General features: G+C 28.2%; 2 protein-coding genes across 11 annotated transcripts; one reads left to right on the forward strand and one right to left on the reverse strand.

Annotated features, from left to right (window-relative positions):
* Positions 1 to 150: 150 nt before the first annotated feature.
* On the forward strand, positions 151 to 1,249 carry LOC107994319 (NADH dehydrogenase [ubiquinone] iron-sulfur protein 4, mitochondrial). Of its 2 annotated transcripts, none has more exons than XM_062079874.1 (3): positions 151 to 188; positions 571 to 897; positions 957 to 1,249. In XM_062079874.1, exons 1-3 carry the CDS (start codon positions 166 to 168, stop codon positions 1,132 to 1,134), a joined length of 528 nt encoding a protein of 175 aa, XP_061935858.1. In that variant the 5' UTR covers positions 151 to 165; the 3' UTR covers positions 1,135 to 1,249. The 2 variants fall into 2 exon arrangements, with proteins under 2 accessions (XP_061935858.1, XP_016906651.1); XM_017051162.3 differs by lacking the exon at positions 151 to 188 and adding an exon at positions 315 to 457.
* On the reverse strand, positions 225 to 26,938 carry LOC107995425 (sodium channel protein 60E). 9 transcript variants are annotated; one of them, XM_062079861.1, is made up of 23 exons: positions 25,298 to 26,938; positions 24,941 to 24,976; positions 22,681 to 24,811; positions 21,971 to 22,179; positions 21,661 to 21,881; positions 20,880 to 21,060; positions 20,641 to 20,718; positions 20,421 to 20,562; positions 19,685 to 19,819; positions 19,394 to 19,623; positions 18,706 to 19,268; positions 18,152 to 18,244; positions 16,494 to 17,910; positions 16,096 to 16,411; positions 11,370 to 11,486; positions 11,102 to 11,260; positions 10,680 to 10,976; positions 10,413 to 10,567; positions 9,787 to 10,273; positions 9,346 to 9,665; positions 8,886 to 9,245; positions 8,431 to 8,805; positions 225 to 7,048 (listed from the first exon to the last, which is right to left on the reverse strand). In XM_062079861.1, the coding sequence occupies exons 3-23, from the start codon at positions 24,076 to 24,078 to the stop codon at positions 6,661 to 6,663; spliced, it is 7,641 nt and encodes a 2,546-aa protein (XP_061935845.1). In that variant the 5' UTR covers positions 24,079 to 24,811; positions 24,941 to 24,976; positions 25,298 to 26,938; the 3' UTR covers positions 225 to 6,660. The 9 variants fall into 9 exon arrangements, with proteins under 9 accessions (XP_061935845.1, XP_061935846.1, XP_061935848.1 ...); XM_062079862.1 differs by having other exon boundaries at positions 22,681 to 24,536; positions 24,701 to 24,811; positions 24,941 to 26,938; XM_062079864.1 differs by lacking the exon at positions 24,941 to 24,976 and having other exon boundaries at positions 22,681 to 24,536.
* Positions 26,939 to 27,195: the final 257 nt, after the last annotated feature.

Below are 27,195 nucleotides of genomic sequence, written 5' to 3' on the forward strand. Positions count from 1 at the left end.
TGCTAGTAAATTTGTATTTATTCTGATTTCATATAGAAATTTAAACTTACTTATGTTGCCAGCTATGATGTGACAGGGAATTTGATAGAATTTTTAACATTTTCGTAACTATTAAATGTATTGTTTAAGACAACTGAATTAACTGAAAACTTTTAAAGTTAAATTATGTATATATATATAAATATTATGTACTTATAATATTTATTTTACAATATTATGTGTAATTTTTTTTTATAAACATAATTATTTATTGTATAAATATTATATTATATTCAATTATATATTAACTTATTCTGTATATAGATATTACATGCGCAAAATCTATCTTAATTCTCAGAGTTATTTAGTAAAATTGATGTAACAATATTATATATATCATTTTAATTTTTTTATAATACAAAATGGCATTACGTGTGTTATCGTTATTATATTTAAATCGTACTTTTACGAGATATGGGTTGGTTATTTTATTTTCATATATATATTTGAAAAAAAATTCATTATATATGATATAATTTTATATTTATAAATAATTAATTATATATAATTAAAAAAATATAATTATTATAGATTAACAAAAAGATTTTTCGCAAATATGGATAAAGAAACTGAACAAGATAGTGAAATAATAGTAAGAAAAATCAAAACTGATTTGGTATCTAAAGAAGAAAAATTAGCTCGAGAAGCTAGAAAGGAAGCTGTAATTATTGTATCAGATGCTGAAGATGTTGGTATTTGTTCAGGAGTTCCAGAAGAACATATAAAGCCTCGTACAGTTCGTATTTATTGTCCTGCGAAAAATGCTATGCAGTCTGGAACAAATAATATAAATCATTGGCAAATAGATTTTGATACACGTGAACGTTGGGAAAATCCTCTTATGGGATGGACTTCAACGTAAGTAATATTAAATTTTATTTGTTAAACTTTAATTAATATTATATTTTATTTCATAGTGGAGATCCTTTGTCTAATCTTCATGTGGCATTTGCTACAAAGGAAGAAGCTATTGCACATTGTAATAAAATGAGATGGAAATATTATATTCAAAATCCAAATATTAATAATCCTAAGCCTCGTAGCTATGGTACTAATTTTTCATGGAACAAACGTACCAGAGTTTCAACTAAATAAAGAATTAATTTATTAAAGAGATTAAATAGTTTTAAATGTAGTTCTAATCTATATATTTAAATATTTATGTGTAATATTTTAAATTAGAAATAAAATTTTTTAAATTAATACAAAAGTAATATTATATACTTGAATAAATTTCAATGATAAATTCCACAATTTATTTTTTAGTAATAGTTATATATATATATCATTCATACATGATTAACATTCTTATTATTCATTTCTTGCTTATTAATATTATTAGCAATTTATTATAATATCAGATTTAATTAGACTGTGTCAAGATTTAATATTTGCTTGCTCGTATTAGCTTATAAACTATATCAAGCATTGTATAATTAATATTATAAAGAAAAAGAATATTTGTACAAGTATATGTACATATATATATATTTTTATATATAATTTTTAAATATATATATATATATAAAATATATATATATAAAAATTCACAAAAAAACAAGATTTAATTGTAAAAATATGATTTAAAATATGCTAAAATTGATAAAAATATATCAAATTGAAACATTATTATATTATAACATTGCTAAGGAATTTATGAAACAAATAAGAAAATAGAAGTTTACATAAAGTTTAATTAAATTAATATCTATGGAAGAACAATGCTCGAGTCTTTGTTTATAAATTTATATGACAAAACAGTCATATTTGCAAACTAATAAGGATTATTATATACTATTTACAAGTTTGACTTAAAGGAACATTTTACTGTTCTTTATTTTAATCTTTTTGTTTCTGACGAATCATTTCAATACTAGTACAGTATTTTCTGCTCTGTCTGTTTGCTTACTTCATTTTCCTTTATATTTTTCATATTTTTATCACTATCACTGTTAGAACACGAAATTTATCTTTTCATCTATAATGAACTTTTAACAGCGTGACAATTTTGTAATAAATTGAAATTATTATTCATTAACAATAGAATAATATTAAGAATAAATAATATTAATTATCTTGAAATAGTTATACTAAGTTTTCTGAAAGTAAATTACTCAAAATGTGGAAGAAGAGAAAAAAGCAATTTTTTTCATGATCTCGATTGTCATTAACCCTGTATTAATGGGTATCTTTAATATTATTTCTTAACAGATTTTTCAGAACTATACGCTTTTTTCTTTTCACCCGAAAATTCATTTCTAATTTCATTATTGTGTGAACAATATTGTCACTGATACGTTTTTTCTTTTTTATAAAAAATGTGAGAATGTCAAATTAATTGGAACGAACGATGAATGAATTTTTACGTTTCAGCGTAAAAAGTAAAAGCTGATAGTTGCAATAATAATTTATAATTATGTTTGTGCATATGCTGATGGTGTATTTAAATATGTAAGTTTGAGCAGGTGTTATTTTTATCGAATTTTGTTCACAGGCACACACGCAGCACGCAATACGCAGAAAAATGCGCAGAAAAGTTATATAATCTAAATAATTTCAGATTCCTAAAGGATATCCGAATGTGATTGTACAATTTTTGGAATTTTATCATCCATTAGTTTTGGAATAATCGCATGTATGTCCAGTCTCTTATTTTTTGGTATATGTATAATATTGTACGTTATACTTAGACGTATCGTGCGTGTACACGCTAATCATGAATAACATACATATTTATGCCTTTAATTGACATGATACATAGCTTTACAATGCGTGTCTTTTTTGCAAAGATCACATTTCAGAATTAAATTATCTTGAAATATTTCAGTTTTATATCTTTTTATTTTTTTATTTAATTTATTCATCGACTTCGTTTCTTCATGATCCTTAAGTTATATCTTATAGTCGATACGCGAAAAACAGATTTATCAAGCATTAAGCATTAAATGCTAAACTCTAAAAGTAACGTACATTGTACGTTCTAACAAGAGAGTTAAGTGAAGATTTAACTCATATTTATGTACCAATGTTTGTATTATTTTTAATATGAAAATCTAATATACATGTTTATACTTTTGTATACATATATATTAACTCGCAATCATTTTCTAACAATAGGCACTATAGGTCGACGAGAGGTCATATTAATGATAACGTTTATCCGTGAAAAGGAAAAACATCAATGTGAAAATCTATTATTTGAATTAATAAATTCTGTATTTTTTTCTTTCAAGGATTGAAATATTAAATTAATAAAAGTGAACCTGTTACTAAAAAATTCCCTATTTATCGATTTTAATGATTTTGAGATATGTATAAGATAATTTATTATTTTTAATAACTATACGTTCTCACAAATGCATATATATAAGCATAATTCAATAGTATAGTACTAAAAGTATTTTACTAACTCCAAAATTCCAATCATCGGCTTAATTATGTGTAAAATAGATATGCGACTACCATTTATTAATATTGTTTATATGTATACGAATAGACTGATAAGCAATATTTATAACAAATATCATTATACTTATTATTACAATAAATATTATTATAATATATAATTTTATCTATAATTTTGAACATTTTATGAATTCAAAATAAATAAATATAAAAATAAAATATAAACAATTTGATGGAAATTACAATAACTAAAGTTACAATGAATAATGATATCAATCTCATATAAGTCAGCTTTAAAAAAAATTTTAAAAAGTTTATTCATAAATTTATAAAGAAATAGTTTTTCGATAAGTTTATCCGTTATATTATGTAATATTATCCATTATATTCTCACATATTTATATGTATATGTATAAATAATTGATAAATAGCAATTGCATATGTTTTTATGGACACATTTATGTATAGGCAGAATTTAATAAAATTCTATTCTTTGCAAATAACTCTAATATTAAAGCCAATATCGATTATACGTAAAGATAAAAGTTGTTTAAAATGTTGTTTTTTATAACATATCTCAAACTTATTACGATCGACAAAAAAGGTATTATAATTAATTGCATATTGATATAACAATTAAAAATGATTGGTAATAAGATTATAGCAAAAATTTAACTAATTACTACAAAATTCGTTGTTCCTTTCTCTACTTAAATTTTTTTTTCTGTCTTTTCTCTTTTTCTTCTTTTCACTTTTTCCTACCTCTCTACCTCTTTTTGTTATTAAATATCTTTTAATTCTTTCATAATTAGTTTCATGTTATATAAATGTTTTATGATACGTAGCTTTTTTATATTTTTACATATAAATTTTGTATAAAACAAAAAAAAAAAATAAAATGGAAAATAATCACATTAATTTTATATGTATTTTATATGTGCATTATATATATAATATATGTTGTTAATATATTTATGGAATATCTTTAATAGATTGATTCGAAAGATCAAAACAAATACAAAAATTAGTAAACAAAAATATCAATTGAAGCTTATTTATTAAGCAATTGAAATTTACGACATTTTTATATAAGAATTGTTTACTTTGATCTTTCTTATATAAGTATTGTTGTGTCTAAAATTTCTTTTAGATTTTCCAAAAATTTTCCATGAATATATTAGAACTCTATATACACATATATATATGTATTTATAATACTTATCACCGAAGATTTTTTTTAATAAAAAAATAAATAAAAAATTATTTTGATTTAATATATAATTATAAATATACTATAATCGTCAATAATTGCAAAATCAACAATTGAATAACAATTTACATAATTTTTTGAAAATATGATTTTCATATATTTATTATCATTTATTTTTTAATTTTATATATTAGAAAGAAAATGATTTGTACTTTATTAATAAATTTTATAATAGAATCCAATAAAATTATGAAAACAGTACATTATTATTTTAAATATATAAAAATTTTTTTTGTTTTCATTTATATTATTAATTTATTAACTATTGAATTTAAGATTTTTCTTCGAAGATAAGTATAAAATTGTTTGAAATGTACAAATGTTCTTTCATATTATATATATATTTTTGATGAATCGAATGAAATGAAAAATAAATGAACAAAGAAATCTATAACATTGTTTTTTTTTATATTCGATATATATTGGTTAACTTCATTTGATTCATCTTTCTATTATATTAGATACAATATGGATAGAAATGTAATTATACCAATTTAAAAACTAATACTAATTTTAAAATGGAAATTTTCTTTTTTTAACATTAATTAATACGTAATTATAATGCAATAAATTAATTGCGTTCTATTTTTAAAATATGTATTATAATAAGGGATAAAACTTTTTTCTGGACATTGTTCATTTTATATTAATATGGAAGTTTTTGATAAATTTTATTATTTTGTTAATTATTGATCAATAATTTTAGATATTCCGTATGTTAATGCATAAACCACATCATAAAATTGTATTGAGATTATGATTAATTAAAATATTTTGTTTGTGTTCAATTTGTTCTTTGATTATAATATAAAAAGAAAAGATATATTTTTATTATAATTAAAGAGTTTAAAATATTATCATAGTCAAAGTTAATTAATATATATGAATAATACATATATATGTATATAAACGAAATATAAATATTGACCAATTATTATCTATTAGCATATTCAATGTATAATTCATTATTTTGATATTTAATTATGTCCAGAAAAGAAAGCATTTTCTTCTAATAAATGCAGGATGAATTTCATTTATCGTACATAAATAGTAAATAGATAAGTATGTATTCTTATTAGGAATGTGTAATTTTAATAATTTTAAATGAGACAAACATCATATACGTTTACGTTCTATTGTTTATGATATCTGTTTATTATATAAAATTAATAGCGGTACTAATAATCTACGTTTCTTTAAAAGTATAAAGAAAAACAACTACTTGATTACTATATAATCTCTTTAAAAAATGTACATATTCCTTTTTCCATCTTCTCTTTCCCTCTCTTTTTGTCCTTTTTATTTCTTTCTTTAAAATAATTATAAATTAAAAATCTATGCTATTTAAGGCAGTATTATTTGTTTTTTCATGTAATTATTATTCATTTCTTTTTATAACGAGTAGATTGTATTAATGATTTAATTTGAATAAGGGATCGGAATTTAAATATATTTCACTAAATTGGTCCAATTACCCTTAATCATGGTAGAAGAATGCGAGTTTAGAGTAATATTAAGTCAATTAAATTACCTGAACTATATTATATTATTCATCTATGGATTTTTATTGCAGAAGAAAAAAATTTAAGCTCGTTGCAATAAATTGATTAGATATTATATATAAGTAGACTATTGTTATTTATTAGGATGAAAAGTATAGTAAAAAAATTTCCTTATAAATAAAAAATATATTGTAAAATCTAAATATAAGAATAAATAGTTTAGTTTCAACAAATAATCGATAAATAATTTAATTGAGATATATTATTAATGAAATAATAAAAAGATTATAAATGATGATAATGATGATAAGGCAACAGCATCAAAGAAAGGGGGAGAGGAGAGGGAATTGATTAAATTCAAATTTCGAAGTGATAGTAACACGATAACAAATAAGCCTTTCATTAAACTGTTTTAGGAAGGATGTCGAGCATAATGATCTAAGATCAACTGGCATTATCAGGTTGTACATCTCGATATTCTTCACTCTCCCTGTGTACGAGGACATGAACGACCGTAGCGGCGGATTGTTGTCTAAGTAATGCCGGTCTTGAAGGCGGTGCTGAATTCTCTGGACTGGGTTCCGTAACAAGTATGCTTACATCGGTAGATTCGATTGGCAGCGGAGCTGGTTCAGGAGCTGGTTGATGTTTCTTTCGAAGGCTACCGCAACGTCTGCTAAATGCTTCTTTGATATCACGATGTAAGGTGTTCAGAGAGAGTGTTGTAGCGCTTGGCGGAAGTGATTTGCGCTTCGTAGGAAGACTGGGGACTTCCTCATCGGGATAACTTTCAACGGCATTTTGTCGGCCGAGAGTTGGACCCCCGATTGATCTATCGTAAATTATTATAATTTCATTCTTTAAAATTTATCTAATATTAGAGAAGAAAAATATATTGGATAATTCTGGAGTTCAGTGATATTTTCTCAATTTTAATTATTTTTAATTATCGTTTTTCATTTGAATTTCGTTTATTTCAAAGAAGAAAAATTCATCAGGAATACTTAAAAAAAATATTAAATACATTATATTAAATATAAATGTAATACATTGAATAAAAGAACTATTTTTTTATGGATTTGAACAGAATTTTTTCTTAATTACTTTGTTGTATAATAAATAAACAATAAAATTTGTAGTTGGAGTTAATCTTAAAAAAAAATTTAAAGGAAGTAAAAATTTTAAGTTAAAAGATCTTTTTATCAAGTAATGAAAAAAGTGATAAAGAATTATCATTTAACCCAATTTAAATCAAGATTTATGAAATAATTGGTTACTAATTATTATAAGTACAAACTAATTTTATATTTTTTAAGATTATTAAGATCCGATTATCGCTTAAAATTTTTTACATTACAACAAAATAGTTAAAAAAATTTCATTGAAATCTATAAAAAAATGATATAATAAATTATATGCTTATAAATTTTTTTATTCAAAATTAAAGAACAATCTTATCGTCAGCCTTATCGGTATCATTTCATTTATGCAAGATGATAGTAACGAAATGTTTTTATTCGATATGAAAAGAGTAATAACATACATGTATATGTTTTTATGTAGAAGCTTCAAGTTCAAGTTAAATTAGATTAGATAATGAATGGAAAGGATTTCTAAAGATTAAAGAGATTAGATTATGTCACTTATATCACTTAATTGTTAATGATAATTTCATTAATTTTAAAATTAATGCAAATAGTTTAGATAATTGAGATTTGCTGGAAAAATGATAAACAAAAATTAAGTGCAAATTATAAAAATCTATAAAAATCTTAATGATTAAAAAACTATTGATAGGTGCATTTGCATAAAATATAAACTATTAATAATACTTATATAATACTAATATATATATATACTAATAATACTATAATAATAATACTTATATAAGACTTTAAATAAAATACAATAAAAAAAATTTGTTTTTTAATTTTCTACTTTTTTTTTGCTGTTTTTTTGCATATAAAATCACTAGCATATTTACACTTCATTACTTTGACATTTTATGAGAATGATATATTTATTCATAGAGATCGCCGTCTTGTACATAATGAAATCTTTTATCTTTAAGATCTCAAAGTATTATTAAAAAAAGTCGATAAAATGAAGTTTTAGTCAGTCAAATAATCAAAATTGAGAAAAATCATTAAACTGTAAAATTACCACACATTATTAAATGTGTATTGAAAACGAATAAGAAAAGAAAACACAAACCTAGTGTGTAGATCAGAGGAAGAAACAACAGAGGAACCGGTAAATATTTGTTGTTCTGTAGTCGGCGAGGGACGGGATACGGTCAGAGCGGGAGGAGGCAAGTCCTCGTGAGTACCGGTGGCGCCGGAGAGCAACAGCAGAGGTAAATTTGGAAAAAGCCATGCCGAAGCTGTACCGAGCTCGCTGAAATCGCTGGCGTCGCTGGCCCTCGAGGACTTGCGACTACTGGCTCGGCTACCTCTATGTACATGTAGAAAAGCCGATACTTTGCCACTCCATCCACCCCCGCCCCTACCCTCATTCCCACCACCAGGACTCGACGTCTGAGTCTGAGAATCCACTTCTTGAGCCATCCTTTCACGTTCCTTTTTCGCCCTGAATAATACAATGTAGATTCTTATTGTGTAGAATCGTATTTAAAGAACGAAATGGAAACATTAATTAGCATTACTCACGTTATATATTCCCTTATGGTACGTTGAATCAATCTAGCTGCTTTGTCTTGACGTTTCCACATTCTCGTTGAAGAAACAATTTCTAATTCTTTACGAGTGGGAAATTGTTTCTTAAATTTAATATCCATTTGTTCCTGCAGCTTTCGAAAATCTTCAGACTCTTCTACGTGTCCAAGGACGTGCTTGACAAGTGCGTGCAGAATGTCCAGACAATGAATCTTATTACCCTTTGCGATAGGTAAATTAAAACTAACTAGTGCAACCATATTGGGCTTCGAAATTCCTAATGGTGGATCCAGGCTTGCTATGAAATCGCTTAATTGCGAAAAATTTATGAACTGTGTCGCGTGTGGATCATATCTACGAATTAATTATGATTACACGTGTTAATGTTGATCTTGCGATAGAGGGCATAACTAGAAAGAAAAATAAAGTAGAAAGATACAAAAATAACACTTACTTGGACCATCGAATGTAAAACATTTCTAGATCGTCTTCGACAATACCGATTTCTTCTTCTTGATGGGCCTGATTAAAATTCTCGAGAATAATAGCAATGTACATATTGATAACGATCATATAGCTGATTATGATGAAAGAAGTAAAATAAGTTATTGCCAATAGAGGATATCCGCAATTTCCATTCAATTGCCGATTAGTTGGAGTCGGATCGCAATTTGGTGGTTGTACCATCAATGATTCTAACACGTCGTTCCAACCAGCTGAGGTCATTAATCGAAACAGTAATTGCATGCTTCTACCAAAAGTTTCAAAATTTACCTACAGGGGATGAAACGAGGAAATAAGAAAAAACAAACAAGGAGGAAAAGATAACGCGTGATGAGAAAAATAGGGATATAAAAAAAAATAAATTGGAAAAAATTTAAATGACATTACTCACCATATCGTCAAGCGCACCTTGTTTCTTAACGTGACCAAATACTGACATGCCAATAATGGCATAAATAAAAGTAATTAGAGCTAACAGGGCACCGATGTTGAACAGCGCTGGAAGACTAACCACCAGAGCGAAGAGCAGTTTGCGAATACCTTTTGCTGCTTTTATGAGTCTTAAGATTCTACCAATTCTGAACACTCTCACGACTCGCAGGAGCGTCGGGGACACCGGAAAGTCTACCATAATATCCTCCATTAATATTCCTAATATTGAAGCCAGCACAAGGAGGAAATCGAACAAGTTCCATGGCACCGTGAAATAATGATATCGAAGTCCTATTATTTTCACGATTGCTTCTAAGCCAAAAACGGTTGTGAAAAATGCGTTCGACACTTCAAGAACGAAGAAAATTGGATGAGGTTGATCGTAATGCTCGATTCCCATTGTCAGCATGTTGAGAAATATCAAAATAAAAATTGCTATTTCAAATCTGGAAACATTTAGTAGTTGTTGTTTATATAGTGAAATCGATAAAAAATTTTAAATTTCTCGAAAAAAAAAGAGAAAAATTCAATGGTGAATAAAAAAAAAAGAAAATACGTAAAGAAATAGAACTTAGATTCATTTACCTGCGTGAATTCGATAGATCATAAAACATTGCGAGGATTTGATTCATCGGACGCTTTATCACTTTTTGCGGCTTTTTACGGCCAAGTTTTTTCATGGCAGTGTAGTAGTGTTTTTGACTTTCGGTCAAAAACATTTCTAGCACTCCACCTTCGTACTGAAAAGAAGGATGAAAGGGATTGAAAATGGGAAAGAAAGTTTCAGCGTTCGACGAAATATGTAAAAAATTATTTTTCAAGAATCTCTTTTCGATCGATTTTGTTTCTTACCTTTTTCTTTAACATATTAAAGTTGTCTATAATTACTCCGATAAAGAGATTTAATGTAAAAAAAGAGCCGCAAACAATAAATATCACAAAGTAGAAATATGCGTAGATGTTTGCTTCTCTTTGAGGTTGAAGATCTACACCTCTTGCATCTACCGCATCCTGCATCACCTCCATCCACCCTTCGAAAGTGGCTACTTGGAACAAAGCTAGATATGCTATTCCCACGTGATCAAACGTGATTTTACTATTTTCCCAAGAGTAATTTTTTCTCAAACAATCGTTTTTCGTGTTTACAATCTATAGAAGTAACATTGATCGATTCAAATTTTCTTTCTTTCATTTCTCTCGAGTTTTTCGATAATTTAGCTTCTTTTTTTTGTCATTAAAGCGAAAAAAAAACAACAGGGAAAGATTTTACTTACCGATATATCTAATAATTCGCCGTACTCATCAACGCATTTGAAAAATTTGCCACCAAAAAATTGTACACCCATTATAGAAAATATCAGCCAGAACACGAGACAGACGAGGAGCACGTTGAATATACTAGGTATCGCATACATCAACGCGTTCACTACGATCTAACAAAGACAAGAAGAAAAAAATACGGGATACTTCTAACTTCCAAGCTTTAGGAATGTATTAGCCATCTAATCTACATCATTAGCATTGATCTAGTTGATCCCTTACCCTCATGCCTTGCCATCTCGATATTGCTCTTAAGGGTCTTAGTGCTCTCAAAGTTCTTAAAGATCTTAGCACTTTCAAATTTTCGTTTTCTTCTATCAACAGACTAAATGTTGATACCTGTTCAAGAAATTATAATATTAAATTGTAATTTTTGAAGATATTCGTTTATTTTTTATTTTTTTTTTATCATTCAAAGAATATATAACATGCTGTTTTGTATTAAAACGAATGATAAAATTAATCGTGAATTTTTTTCTATAAATTTTCTATTTTAAAAATATTCTAATTAAAACGAAAATAAAGATTGAAAATAAATAATTTCTTATTCATATGTAAATAATACATAGATAAATATTCAAAAAAAATTTTTATATATGATTTCATTTATCGAAATGAGAAAGAGAAAAAGACAAAATAGAAATAATCGGATAGTTACTTTATTTTAAATATCTAAGGAACAGAATGATAACGATACATAAAATGCCATGCAAAGCAATATATACATTTGAGATTTTTTTTTAAAGCATTTTACAAAGCTGAAGCTACCTATATATGTTTTTTTATTATGTTTATATTTATGATTATATTGAAATTTATCAAAAATTAATTATGCATGTATCAATACTAAAAATCTTCTTAATTATAAGATAAGTACACATAAAGGAAACAAAAATCACATTATTCTTGAAATTATTTTTAATTGATTTTTTTTTAATTATTTTACTTGGAAATTATTGCATACATGTATTGTATATATACAAGATATTTAATAACAGATATCCATAAAGAATAATTAAAGAATAATTTATCACATCAAAATAAAATAAAACTAAAAATAAAAGAATTATATTATATTTATTATTTAGCGATTAAAATTGAAAACGAAATTTTAAATGCAATTTTTTCATTCTTAACTTTCATATTTTGATTTGATCATCCAAATTTTTGAATTTTTATATGTAAAAAAAAATGATTTAATTTTGCTTAAATTCAAATATTTGTAATTTGTTTATGAAAAAAAATGAATTTGCCAATTAGCTCCTTTCTTATTGATTTTAAATTGATTTTTTAAAAAATATCATTTTGAGCAACTTTTTCCATTCCACATAAAACTTAATTTTCGAATTATTTAGTTAGAGTTAGTTAGTAAAAAATTTTCGGTATTATTATTACTATTATTATTATTGAGTTCCGCCTACTATGTATGCATTCGCAAGAGCACGTACGATAGTACGCGACTGCCACTTTTCAATTGTTTGCATAAACACGGTATAACGGATGAATAAATATCACTATATATCAGTATCGATAGCAAATCTTTTCAGATTTCTGGAATGTGAAAATAAAGTATAAAACAATTGTGCGATCGAAATTACAATGATCGAAGTTAGTTTGTATATACAAATTGATCCGTAATTCATAGTACAAATGAAATCAGGGCTCAAAATAAAATATAGAATGAATTTTTCTTATATGAATCTTTGATTCAAATTTGAAATTTCTCAAATATAAATGAAATTTTTGATCGAATACAAATGAATTATCAATGATTATTCTATATATGAAGATAAGTAAAAAATATAAAATAAAAGTTTATTATTTAAATCCTTGTTTTTAAAATATCAAGAAATCTTATAATCGATGAATTTTCAAATTCTTAATAATTAATTTTTAAATGAAAAAGATATTTTACTTATTTTCGCGTTTACAATAATCTTCTATATAGTTCATCCATATGCTATAGAAAATTAACTAATTTAAATTTTAATTTTACTTATATTTGAAAAATTATATAATTTTATAATTTAATATTAAATTATAAAATTATATAATATTATATATAAATTATTATAATTTTCAAATTTGTTTTAAAAAAAATGAACATCCATGTAATTTAGTTATTCTTAATTTTCGTATTATTTCGAATCACAGAATCTTTTTCATCTTATTTATACTATGAATTATGAATAATTCTATATGATAAAAAAAATCTTAAAAGAAAAATCACGTTCAATTTCATAAAGAAGTAGATTTTCGAATTCATTTATTATATATAATTATCAGTACTTTAAGTAACGATGGAACATATTATTACAAGCACACACATAGACATATATAGGCAATGATTTAGTATTAAATTTTTTTGCAAATAATTCGAAAATTAAAACTGATCGCTATTTGCGTATGCATAATATACGTAAATATGCATAAAAAAAATTCAAAATAAAGCTTTTTATAACATATTTCGTTAAGGTTCGTTAAGATCAATGAGAAGGAAGCTAATTGGCAGATTGACCATGAAAAAAAGTTTCAAACTTAAATAATAATGTTTAAAAGTTACATAATAAAAATGTGAAATTGCACTTTGTAATATTTTACAATATAATATGCAATATTTTATTGGAATTCGAAAGAATAAATATTGAAATAATTGATAAGAAACTATGAAAGCATAGATGAAAAAAAATTAATAGAAAATTATTGAAATATTCATTAATTGAAATTTGAAATATTTACAAATATTATCATTAATGTTGATGATGTAAAAATAAATGTTTCAAAAGAATGTATTTTATTAATTAAACTAGGTAGAATATCATAAACAGACAAATCTTGTACACATTTTTAATAATAATAATATTATATTATAATTTATAAATTATAAATTTTCATAATTTTTCAACACATTTCATTCAAAATATCTTGATAATTAGATTTTTTATAGAATTTTAATCTATATTTATAGTACATTTCAAATTTTAATAAATTTTAATCTTTGATAAAATAATACATAATTTCTTAATTGAAAATCTTAATTGAAAAGTTTCATTGATTGACACTAAGAAAATAGAAAAAATTCACTAAAAAAATAAAATAAAAATATAAATTTTGTGCCACTAGGTACTAATATATAAGATTAATTTCAGAATATATTTTATTCTATATCTATTATTTTATTTTATTTTATTAATTATATTTTTTTTATAATTAATCATTTTAAAAATATTATAGTTGACATATAATACATATATTAATCTTTATTTATCAATTCTTATTTTAAGTTAATAAGTAAATAAGTAATTAATAAATGAAAATAAATTAAAATATAATATGAATATAAGAATATAAAAATAAATACAGGATATTATTTCAATAATTCTGTTATAAAGCGATGTCTTTAGCGAATATCAAGAGAATAAATTATTCAAATAAACATGATATACAATATTTTCTTTCTTAAGATCATATTTTTTAATTACATATTTTTAATTACATATTTTTAATTACATATTTTTATCATCATAGTATAATTAATAGTTAAAAAAAGTCAAGATTCAATAATCTAAATACTATAATTTTTAAATCAAAAGTCTTTCTGAATAAAAAAGAAAATTGATTTCATGGTAATCTAATTTTTTTGTATTCAAGGTCGCTTGAAAGTCATAGTATCATGGTATTTAGGTCATTTGATCGATCTTGACCTCAGTTATTACGTTATGATGATAAAAATATATAGTTTGCTTTAAAAAATATTGATAATGAAACCTCTAAAAATATAATTTTGACAAAAAATACTATTGTCTTTGTTTTTTATTTTTAACCAAATAATTCATTCCTTTGATATTTCCACGTACTATTATAAATAAAAAAAATATCATTTTGTAACATAGTTATTATGTGTAATATAATACATACAAAATTTCTAGATTGCAATTTTGTTTTGTTAAGTGCATGTTTGAAAAATATCTTATTCTAATTATGAAGTTATATATTATGAAGTCTGATAACGAAAATTTTACAATTTAATCTGTATTTATATTGTATATATAATCTGTATCTTTTTTCGCTTAAATTAATAAAAGATTTTAATTTCTCGAAGTCATATTATTGATTATAAGAATAATTTATAAAATATATTATTAATACCAAAATTATTAAAATTATAAAAATAACAACAAAAATATGCATATTTTTCTCTAAAAATTCTAATGGATCATTTTCACACGCACATTAATGTTTTGAAAATCATTCTATCTATTGCAAAAATATTAATATCTAAATAAATATAATATATAATATAATAAATAATTAAAAAATAATATCGTTGTAAAAATTTGGAAATCTTATAAACAGACTTCTTCATTTTATATTATAAAAAAATTATCGAATTCCTTATTCATTTTTATGAAGTTACAGGAATATATATATACGTGTAATGAATATATAAAAAAAAAATATGTAATAAGAATTAGTGCAATCGGTTTACTAATATCTCAAGATTCGAAAATTTACACGAGTGCATAATATGTGAGAAACTAATATTAAATTGGAATAAAAAAAATTGGACAAATTAATTGAAATTCTGGTGAGTCGAATTAAGAATACAAAGCGTTGCAAGGATATTTCAGCCATGATCAAATTGAGTAGAAGCGACATATTAATATTGCACGTACCTGACTCCGCAAGGCGACACATATAAAAAATGTAAGAAATAAATGCATATAAAAATGAGAAAGACAAAGTGAGACAAGGAGCGAGATCATAACACGATAGTTACGATCGGAGAAAAATCCATGCAGCAAAGATGGACATAAAATTTACACCACATGCGCTCGCGCACACGTATGTGCTTTTGCTTGCACATACACGAAACACATATAACATATATATATATGTGCGTATGTGCGTGTACGATTGCTGCTGTTGAATTTATAACTCTACTTACAAAGACAATTATAAAATCCAAGATTGTCCAAAAACTGGTGAAATATTTGCAGAAACCCAGAGCTAACCACTTGAGTAACATCTCAATACTGAAAAGCGCACAGAAGCCAAGATTGGTCCAATAGAGGATTTTCTTCAAAAAAGGATTATCATCTAGATAAATATCTTCAAAACAAAGCGTTATGGAAGATGCAAAAATTAAAACTAGGATCATCCATTCGAAGCTAGGCGTATCAACGACCGATAGAATCATTGTTCGTAGTTTGATCCATTTTTTGCCAATAGCTGTTGCAATACACCGATCGATGCAGGTACACCTGCACATACAATATCGCTATCAAACGTCATTCACATGGGCAGAAGAAAAAAAGTTCGAAGTGCGGTTAGATTGGTTCTTACTTCTGATAACACTGTCGTGGAAAGCAATCTTGCGGTTCTTTACGCCGATTACTCCTTTCAAATCCAGGGAAAGAACCTATCCCATCGATATATTTCCCCTTGCTATCTCTTCTACCACCAACAGTCAGTTCATCGACATAACTGACGAGCGCGTGCCAAGGTCGCTTAGGTATTCGATCCTCGTGTCTAGGAAATGGATCTTTTTGAGGTAGCATCGCGACTCTTTCTTCCACGGGTGCTTTGTTCGAACACGAGGAATCTCTCACGACTTCCAGATCTTGACATTCCTCTTCCTTACTTTCGCTCATTTCCATCTCTTTTTCTTTACTCGAGTAATTCTTTTCGTCGTACGTTGCTTCGTCCTTTTCTTCATCATCCTTTTCCCACTGTTCGTATCTTTGCCCTTCCATCTGAGACTGAGAGTAAACCGGATCGTAAGTAAAAACTGGTTGATTTAAACTTTCTTGATAAGATCTATTGTAAACGTTATCCTTTGGAAGGTTGAGCACAGTCTCTTGAATAGCATATTTAGTCTCGTTGTCGGATCGATCCATAACTCGTCGCACAATCTTTTCGAAACGAGGATCTTTTCCTCTTCCTTTTGCGACAATTTGGCCCATCCGAGAACATTTATTTTTCCTTATAATCGAACGAATACGATCGAACGACCTTGCGAGTTTTGAATCTTCGCCGACTTCTTCCTTTTTCTGCTTCAATTCTTCCGAATTAAAGCTGTTGAGCAGTAAAGCAAGGAAGAGATTCAACACCATAAAATTACCCATGACAAGAGCCGGTAAAAATATAGCGAAGCATGCCTCGGGTCCGTCTTCTTGTTCCGCTCTCATACAATCCCATAATGGCTCGATCCATTCTCCGCAAAGTATACGAAATATCATCATAAACGAATGAAAGAAATCGTTAAAGTTCCAACGTGGTACAGGATCCGGATAGAATTTGTCCAATGTGTAATCTTTACTGAATAATTGCATGCCGATGACGGCGAATATGTAAATCACGATTACCAGAACTAAGGTGAGATTTCCAAGAGCGCCGATCGTCGAGATAATAATGCTGAGGAGAACTTTCATCGTTGTCCAGGATTGTGCCAATTTTAACACACGCAGAAGCCTCAGTCCGCGTATCACGGAGAGACCGTCTACCAGCTCGAAGGTAAGATCTATCAGAGACGCTGACACTATTATCAAATCGAAATTGTTCCATCCGTTGGCGAAGAAATCTTTACTCAGCGCCAACAGCTTCAGCAAGCATTCGAAGGTGAAGATACTGGTAAATACTTTATTACCGATGTTGAGCGCCTGTCGTATCGATTCGCTCATTCCATGATGTTCCATTGCCAAAAAACCGGTATTGAGGACGATGCACAGTGTGATCGTCAACTCGAATAGTGGATCTCTCACTACCTGGATACGAACCACTAGTCAATCGAGAGTCGAGCGTTTTCTTTCTTTCTTTCTTTCTTTCTTTTTTATTTACTATAGCTTCTATTTATTTTATTTTAACAACAATTCGTTCGTTCATCAATATTTTAACAAAATGATATGTAACAAATATCGAATTATATTATGTTATAAAAATACTTGCGTTCTCATCTCCGAAGACGCTCCTCTCTCGACGCTATCTTTATCTTTTTAGCATACCTACCTTGTATAAACAATTCTGAAATCGTAGCCAACCCTCGTAATCTACGCAGCATTGGATGCATTTTTCACAATTTCTATCCGGTAGGTCATCTAGAACACGAGAGATAAATAGATTATTAATAATTCTCATTTTGAATTTATACGATAGAATGTTTCTGAAATCGTAATATAATTGAAGAGGATAGATGATTTCTTAAAAAAAATATAGAATAAAATTTTTTATATAAAACAAGCATTTAGAAAATTTGTTGTTTATGCGTATTTAAAGACAATTTGCTGATCACGTAATTTGGCTAGTCATTCCTATTAATGTTTGTGAATAACAATGTGAATAAATATTTGGTATAATTTAAAACATAAGACTGATTAATAAATCAATCGAACAGATTGAGTTTAAATATGTAATTGTATAATTTAACAAATTCTCAAACTTAAAAATGTATATAATATATATAATAAAATAAAAATTTTATTCCATATTTTCAATTCTTTATTTTTTATTTTTTTTTTCCACGATTTCAGGAACTTTCTGCACGTATAAATGATCCTACCTAAAATAACAATGTGCGATAAATACTCTGGCGGCAAAGTGTACATTTGTTTTTTTGTTTTCACACCATTGCACTTAAACACTCGAAATTCTCGAGTGGATCCGCCAGCAAGAGAGACTGGAACATTTGCAGATGTTCGAAGATAACCACCGGAATGGGTTGCCTCCAATTCTTCTCGTTCAGTATCGTTCACTTCCGTCTCATTGTTCATTCCATTTTTCGTTTGATCCGGATTTGTTTCACCATTGGCATCGCCATTCTTATTATTGGTAGATATCCTCTCTTGCCAGTTGCCTCTACATTCTTTGTTATCGCGTCTGTCATGCTCTTCCACAGATGTCACATCATCGGCATCATGATCGTCGACAACCCCGGAATCATCTAACGACGATTGTTGATTACTGTTGTTACTTGCTTGTCGAGAATGAAGCATACCACGATTTGGCGCCAATCTATGAACTCCATTATTCTCAGCTGTTCGCGGACTGATATTTTGTAGAAGTAAGTGAGACGGTCGAACGTTTGAGTGTCTTGGACTTGGATTCGGGCTCGGTGTCACCGACCTAATCGGTGAGAAAATTATAATAAAAAATCATCTAGCTTTTTTTTTTTCTAAAAAAAAATCTTTCGACAATTTTTCCATTTTCCGCGCTCAATTCAATTCTACTCGGATGATAAAAGTGTATACCTGCTTGGCACAGAGCCACCTTTATCTTGACCAGATGAAGTGGAACCGGCAGTGCTTCTCCCACGTCTTCTTCTTCGCGTCTTCTTACGCGTGTAACTACTTAAGAGAACCCCTTTTCTTGCATCCAATTTTTTTTGCTTTTCTTTGGCAAGCGTCTTCACATTGATTTTTGTCGGGTCGAAACTAAACGTCGAGTCCTCGCGATGGTCGGTTAAATCCTTCCTTCGTTCCTATTATATCAATCGTAAGAATGAAAGAAATCGAAAGCGTGCAGTTGAAACGATTACACACCTCGTTTGTAATTTCTGCTTCTTCCTCGTAACTTAATGCAACGACAGCGAGCATCAAGTTGATCAAATAAAATGATCCAAAAAACACGACCACCGTGAAGAACGAGACGCTGATAGGTCCGCACGCCGACAATACCTAATGGACCAATACTATCATTTCTTGCATGACCACAAATATTGATTATCAAAACAGTAATTATTGTATTGCAAAGTAAAATAATTAGAAATAGAATAAAATAGTTGAAATATTAAAACACATCGAAACTATTTTTGTAAAAATCAAGAAAAACAATAATTTATAAAAATATTATAAAAAACTTAGGATATTATTATGATAATATAAATTTTTATTTATTAATTAATAATTATTTTTTCGATTAAGTTTAGATTCAATTTTAAATAGAATTTGGAATTTCTCAAATATGTTCCAACGTTTATATTAAGAAAAAATGAAATATAAAAATTTAATCTTTCATAAATTGAAAAGATAATTATTATTTATCATCTATTTTTGTTTTCATTTTTTAAGAAAAAACGCTTGAATTTAAGAATTCTAAAAAATTGTTTAGTTTTTAGTTTAGTTTTCAACAAAATAATACTTCTTAGGAAAGAAAAAGAAAAGAGTATTCGAAAATTTGAAAATTTCGAATTTTAAAAATTTTAAAAACTTAACAAAGTTTTTAAAAATATCTAAAAATAATAAGATAATAATTTGATATAGAAAATTGATTAACTACCTTATTGTAGACATCTTCCCAATAATCCAAAGTAATCAATTGAAACGTGGTGAGCATTGACCACAGAAAATTGTCAAAATTTGTATAACCATGATTTGGATTTGGGCCAACGCAAAGGCAAATGTAACTTTCGTTGCAATGTCTGGAAAGTAGATTTTTCGCGTTAAAAACGAGATATTATTCAGAATTACTCGTGCCTAATGAACCAAGTTTGGCTAACCTAGCGCCAGTCGCGTTACCGCAAATTATTGGTTCTTCATCTTCATCGAATGCCCAGTTGGATGAGTTCCAAGTCCACCTGTGGACGGTATAAGGTATCGGTTAATGCCTCTTGAGAGTCAACGAGCTATTGTCTCTCAAGTAGATACATATGTATATGCATACGTACATATAAATACTACGGAAGCAACACGTATATCTAACAAGTATATTCACATGTACATGGTAAACAATACGTACTCTTTCCAATCGACTTGTGTATCATTGAATTCCAAATTTTTAACACATTTATTTCGAAGTTCACCCATATAAACTTGTAGAGCAAAAAGTGCAAAAACCATCAGACAAAAGATCGTGAGCGTCATTACTTCGGCAAGTTGCTTAAAACTATGTAACAATGCATTTATGATGGTTTTTAAGCCTGTAAGAATATTGGATAAACGATTATTTTTTTATTTTTTATTTTTTTATTTTCATATAATAAATAAATTTTTTTGTAAATTTTCTAATACATGACGATTATTTATTCGTATAAAAATATGAAATATAAATATTTCTATCTATTGTTAATAAACAGATTTATTAACATATTAAAAATAAATTTTTTCTTTTATATTTAACATGATAATATATTATTACACTGTTATAATTTTTAATTAAGATAATATAAAATATATATAATTACAATAGATTTTTAAATAGATCTGCGTGCTTTAAATATCCTTTGCTAGTCTTTAAACAATTTTTTTTCATTTATAAAAAGCCTGTATAGTAGAATATTTCAAATATAGAATATTATATTTAAATAAATAAGTGATAAAACTTTTCATAATAAAATTTTCTATAAAAATAGTTTCAGCTAAAAATAACCACAAAAATCTTTCACAATATACTACAACACTCTCTGTCGTGATTCATTAATTAAAAAATCGGATTTGTACGATATTTTATATTATAATTACAAGAAAAAAAAAGAGAAAAAATTTCCGATTATTAATAATCGCTTTTCTTAGATTCTTACCAGGCATAATTGAAACGGTTTTAAGAGCTCTCAATACTCGAAATGTTCTTAATCCAGCTAAATTTCCTACTTCCATCCCTATAGTCGCATAGCCACTAGTGATCACTACGAAATCCAACCAGTTCCACGGATTTCGCAGATAAGTATATTTATTGAGCACAAATCCCTTAGCTATCGACTTGATCACCATTTCAGCCGTGTATATAGCTAAGAATATATATCTGAAAAAAATAAAAGAAAACGAAGGCACGTGTTATATTACCCTACCCTAAATGTCTGATTAATTCGAATGGTTTGTGAAAATGCTTACTCGGCTTCCTCGATAGTTTCTGTCATGGCGAGGAAGGCACAATTTAATATTATCGTAGCCATGACTACATAATCGAAGTACTGATTCGTGCTTAAGTAAATACAATATCGTCTTATAGGATTCCATGGAGAAAATATGAACCAACTGTTCGTCGCCGTAAATCTGTGGATGTAATTTTTACGAAATCTCTTCGATACTACGCAAAATGTCTGAAACACATGAATCAAATCATCGAATTTCAGGAGAATCCGAAAGAAGAGATGTAAAAAAATATTGATCATTTATTTCCAATAAATATCGATATTTAACTCTTATTATCCGATGATTGGATCATTTTTGATCTGATAATAATAGATAGATAATAACAAAAATTGAATAAATTTATATATATTATTGACCATTGATGTATTTCTTGATCTGTTGTCTTTGAGAATTAAACGTTTTTATATTATAATAATTACGATTTGAAAAAATATTTATTTAAAAAAAAAGAGATAATTGGTTTGATTTTTATCATTTTTATGAAATAACATTTTTATTTTTCGAAATTCATAAATTCTGTTTATCAATTTTAATTTTCTCTTTTGATAACATTATAAATTCTTTAAATTGATTAATTTAAAACTTTTAATATCCTTCCACGTGTTTCATTAAAATTGAACTTTTATTATAAAATAACAAGAAAAAAATACATATGTTTAAAGACATACCTCGTCGTAAATAAAATTGTCGATTTCTTCGAGAGGCCTGCCGTAAAGATCGGTTGGGAAAGGTTCATATTTATTTGGAAGCACCGCACCATCTTCGACCGACATCCGTTTCTTCGGTTGAAATCCATAATCCCTGACAAGTTGCACAGTTCTATTCTCCAATCTGTCGAGACTTTCTTTCGTGAACAGTTTAACCGTTTGTTTATTGTTCGTGGGAGTTTTAATCGTCGATTTATTGGCAGCTTGACCGTTTTCAATCCCGTTCCCTCCATCCAAAATCTCGCCGGCGACCGTTGTCCTAGGCGTACCAAGAGGATCCACCTGGATCTCCGCACTTCCGGAATCACCGGTCCCAGAATCGGCCGAAGCGCCCGCCACTGCTGTTAAAGGAGGTCGTAACCTCGCTACGTCCCTCGATCTCGATGCATCTTCATCCGTGGATTTAATCGTTTTAGAAAAATCTCGATGCTCGGATTCGATTTGCCTCGAACCTTTCTCCAAGTGTTCCGATTCAAACCGATCCTTGCTTCTTAAACGTTCCTCGCGTACTATAAATTCAAGCTCGGCATCCGAAACGAAGGATCTCGAATGCCTGTGACGCGTCTCCTCCGCGTACGATGTCAATGGATAATTTGGAAATATCGGCGAAGGTGTTTCACTAGTTTCGTACACGTGCTCAGTGTATTCAGGCGGACTAAGACCCGTGTACGGTGGCGGTGATGGCTTCTCCACTTCCGGCGGCGAGATCGCATCGCATTCGCTTGTTTCGCTAGCAGGTGAAATGAGTATCGAGGCGGAAGTTGAAGCGAAAGTGGAACTATCATCTTGTCCCCTTCTACCAGCAAAATCGTCAGTTGAAATAGGTATTTTAGAATTATCGATACCCGACTCCATCCATAATGTCTGTTCGGAAAATTCAGCGTGGGATCTTCGAATTGTATCGGGTACAATGCATCCTTCCTGTTGCTCGTGTTCCCTCCCACGGATTCTCTCGACAGACGATCCATAATGATCCCCTCGCCTGATCGACTCGTCGAATCTAGATCTCGGCTCGTAATGACCAACGGCCACTTCAGTCCTTCTTAATGGTTGAGGCGTCCTCGAAATCCCGATTCTCGACCGATCCAACAGCTCAAATTCCTCGGCAATACCAGTAGGAAAATTTAAACTTCTTTGGCTTCCAATCTCTCGTGGCGATCTTTCAAGAATATCTCGCGCGGGACCATGAGATCGAGCACCAGTCTCTTCTGACGATCGAATGAGCTCTTGTCTGAAGAGATTCGTCGTATAAAGGCCCGCCACTCGAGGTCGATTAGCGAAGCCATTGTCCTCAGAGCCGTTGCTCGGAGGGTTGGGAGAACCTTTATATCCCTCACGACCACCTTGCGAAGGTATCATTGGAATCTTTGGTTCCTCGGTTCACCGAAATTTGTACCTTTCATCGTTGCGGTTCCTACACAGAACTTGCTTCGTTCCCTTTCCTCTTTTTTCCTTCTTTTATCTACGAGATTTGTAAACTCGTATAAACTCTTCTGTAAATATCTTTTTTCTTAAATAGTAAACAAAAGTGTAGATGCATAATACTGTTTACTCCTCACGATTTGTTGGCTGGTTTCTCCTTGAAATCGTGATGATATAACCCGTATTAAGATGGAAGGCAGTTTTTTTTTCCGGTAATTTGGTCGCCGGTCGTTTGATATTCGATCACAATGCGTTTCACGCTTGTGGATATTCTTGTATTTGTGATTCTTTTGAAATTTCAAAGGATGCAGCTGCTATTGACTGAGCGCGAACTCGAATGTATGTCGCGGTACAGTATATAGATTCTTCTTTTTTCGTCGATGACGATCGTGCCGCTGCGACGCGTTTCACCACCAAGCGGTAAAAAAGTCGAGAAGGAAATCGAAAATGAAAGAAAATGAAAGAAATGATTAAAAAGAAAGAGAAGGGAAATATCAAATGAATAAGAAAAAAGGAAACCGGAAGATACGGAAAAAAAGAAAAAAAGAAAGAGATATACTCGAAAGAGACGTTGCGTGATTTCTTTCTTTGATCTCTTGATGATCGATGTACCCCTAATCCGGTCTGCTCTGCGTTGTCTCCTGGATATCGTTCACACACGATTCCGTGACTGATCGCATCGCGATAGAAAACAATGTCAAATAACAAGAAGGAATAACAATAGGAAATGACGCAAAATCAGTCTGTTGCTTACTGGTCACTCTAGTAACGTACAGTAACACTCGCGAGTCATATTTACCATCTGCTTTATCCAAGGAGATTCGAAGATCAAGTTCTGAACAATATTCCGAATAAGATTTGAATGAGATGGTAACGACGTGACGACGAACGAGGTAAGGAGAAAAAAAGAATTAGATGAAAAAAACAATGCATAAAGTGGGGTGACAATTAAATTGGCACATATTAAAGTAGAAATGAGAAATAGAATCGGAATAAAAACTGATACGTATTTAAATATAACAAGTGAAAATAACGTAAAGAGAAACGAGGTAGCAAAGAAAACGAGAGATTTAATAAAAGAAAGAGTGTTAAAAAAAGGGAAAGACGAAGATAGAAATAGAGACGAAGGAAAATAAGAAAGGAAACAGTGGTGTACCCTCGTCATATAGTTCGGTAAATTGTGACTTGAACAAGGGTGCAAAATCACGAACGTCTCCGACGAGAACTGTGACGATACTATGGACGAAGTCGATTCGTTTCGCGCGCGCGCGTATTGAACGACCGAGGAAAACGGCTTTGAGGCTCTCTTTCCTTGTATAAGCGAATCTATCTAAACCTAACACATTGAAATATATAGGTGCACACGCGCATCGGGGGTTATCGCTACCACGAAACTAGCGAACCACCAGCCTGCACGAATACTCTTTACCACCCTCCACGCTATTCCCCACTCTAGCTACAACTGACCCTGCAGGTGATATTGTGGTCAGCAAACATTATGATTTCTTCGTCTTTTTTTCTTGATTAATCGTATTTTTTCTCTTCTCCTTTTTTTAATACGAAACATTTCGGCGATGAGAGATCATAATGATTTTATGATTTAGAGAAAGTTTAATTTTTATATAAGTATCGAATTTTCTACAAATTTATGGAATTATTTTGATGTGTCAACAGTTATTAGTTCTTTTTCATTTTTATTTATTTTTTTTCTTTTTCAATTGTCATAACACATTTTTTCGATCCAAGATATCTTTGCTAGTTTGAAAATTGTTTTGACGAATCTTTCATTTCCACATAACACATATGATATTCATCTGCAATTTTCTCTTTGATCGACTTTAAATTTCGAATAAAACGTCCTAGTTCCTCAGGCTATATAGCTATAACTACAAACTGTCTTTCAAATACTTATTGATTTGTCCTCTAGCATTGCTTTTACTAGATGAAATATTTAATTGATATTAATTTTATTTAAATGTAACATATTTAAAAAATAATTATATTTTTAAAAATAAATACATAATCTTTCGGAAAATATATTGTGAAGATATTAAATTGATATTTTACATTTATGAATTCATACCTAATTTACTAACTAGTATTATACTTATTTATGCTTACTTTTATATTTTTTTCATAAAATATTAATTATTTAAAAAAAAAAAGGAAATTAATTTAAATAAATTAACAATTTATTACTAATATTTTTTTATAAGATTTTACTATAAATATTATTTAAATAATATTTATTTTTACATTTATATTTTAACATTCATACATATTAAGACACGTTTATGTAATCTCAATATTCATAGATTTATTTATATATATATATATATATATATACAAATACACATTTTATATACATATATATATAGATAACTCTCGTATAATGCGAGATTTAGATTTCTGATTGCGTTGTGCGAGATTTCGATTACATATAAAAAGTGGATTCATATTTCAAAAACATTATATCGAAATTGCATTGTAAAAATACTGTATTATGCAAGAGTTACCTGTATATATAATGCGTACATATTGTACTATATTTGCATATATACATATGTATATTGAGAATCGACAGATCAGAAGAATGATCACAAAAATAAACTTATGATATATAAGAAAAGATTTCATAATTTGTTCATTGTATTAGCAAAAATATATTTTTGTTTTTAACATAAATAAAAAATATTGAATAAAATAACTGTTTTCTTTTAATCATCTTTCGAATTTGATTAATTCTTGCTATTTTTTAATCCAAAATATACAAAACAAAATCAAAACTAATCATATTAATCATAATATATGTACATAATATATGTATGCATAGCAAATATTTCAAGAAACGTAATAGATTTAAAATATTAAAGTTACAAGAAAAATAAAATTGATATTCTTAATAGATTTAAATATAGATTATTTTTAAATTGCTAGCAATAAAATTTGTTGCGCTATACGCCATTCTATCTATGTAACATATTTATTTCTAAATGTATTAGAATTTGGTTTCATTACCGATTTAACTATAAAAATTCATTTCATTTATGATAT

This window comes from Apis cerana, linkage group LG9, assembly GCF_029169275.1.
Source record: "Apis cerana isolate GH-2021 linkage group LG9, AcerK_1.0, whole genome shotgun sequence".
Classification (NCBI taxonomy): Eukaryota; Metazoa; Arthropoda; class Insecta; order Hymenoptera; family Apidae; genus Apis; species Apis cerana.

Excerpts from the sequence above, each read along its gene's own strand:
- LOC107995425 (XM_062079864.1), bottom strand. The coding sequence starts at position 24,078 with ATGATACCTTCGCAAGGTGGTCGTGAGGGATATAAAGGTTCTCCCAAC. Across the intron at positions 19,269-19,393 it reads GGTGGCTCTGTGCCAAGCAG|GTCGGTGACACCGAGCCCGA; the intron begins GTATACACTTTT and ends CTCACCGATTAG. Across the intron at positions 18,245-18,705 it reads ATCGCACATTGTTATTTTAG|ATGACCTACCGGATAGAAAT; the intron begins GTAGGATCATTT and ends CTCGTGTTCTAG.
- LOC107994319 (XM_017051162.3), top strand. The coding sequence starts at position 402 with ATGGCATTACGTGTGTTATCGTTATTATATTTAAATCGTACTTTTACG. Across the intron at positions 458-570 it reads CGTACTTTTACGAGATATGG|ATTAACAAAAAGATTTTTCG; the intron begins GTTGGTTATTTT and ends TAATTATTATAG. Across the intron at positions 898-956 it reads CTTATGGGATGGACTTCAAC|TGGAGATCCTTTGTCTAATC; the intron begins GTAAGTAATATT and ends TTTATTTCATAG.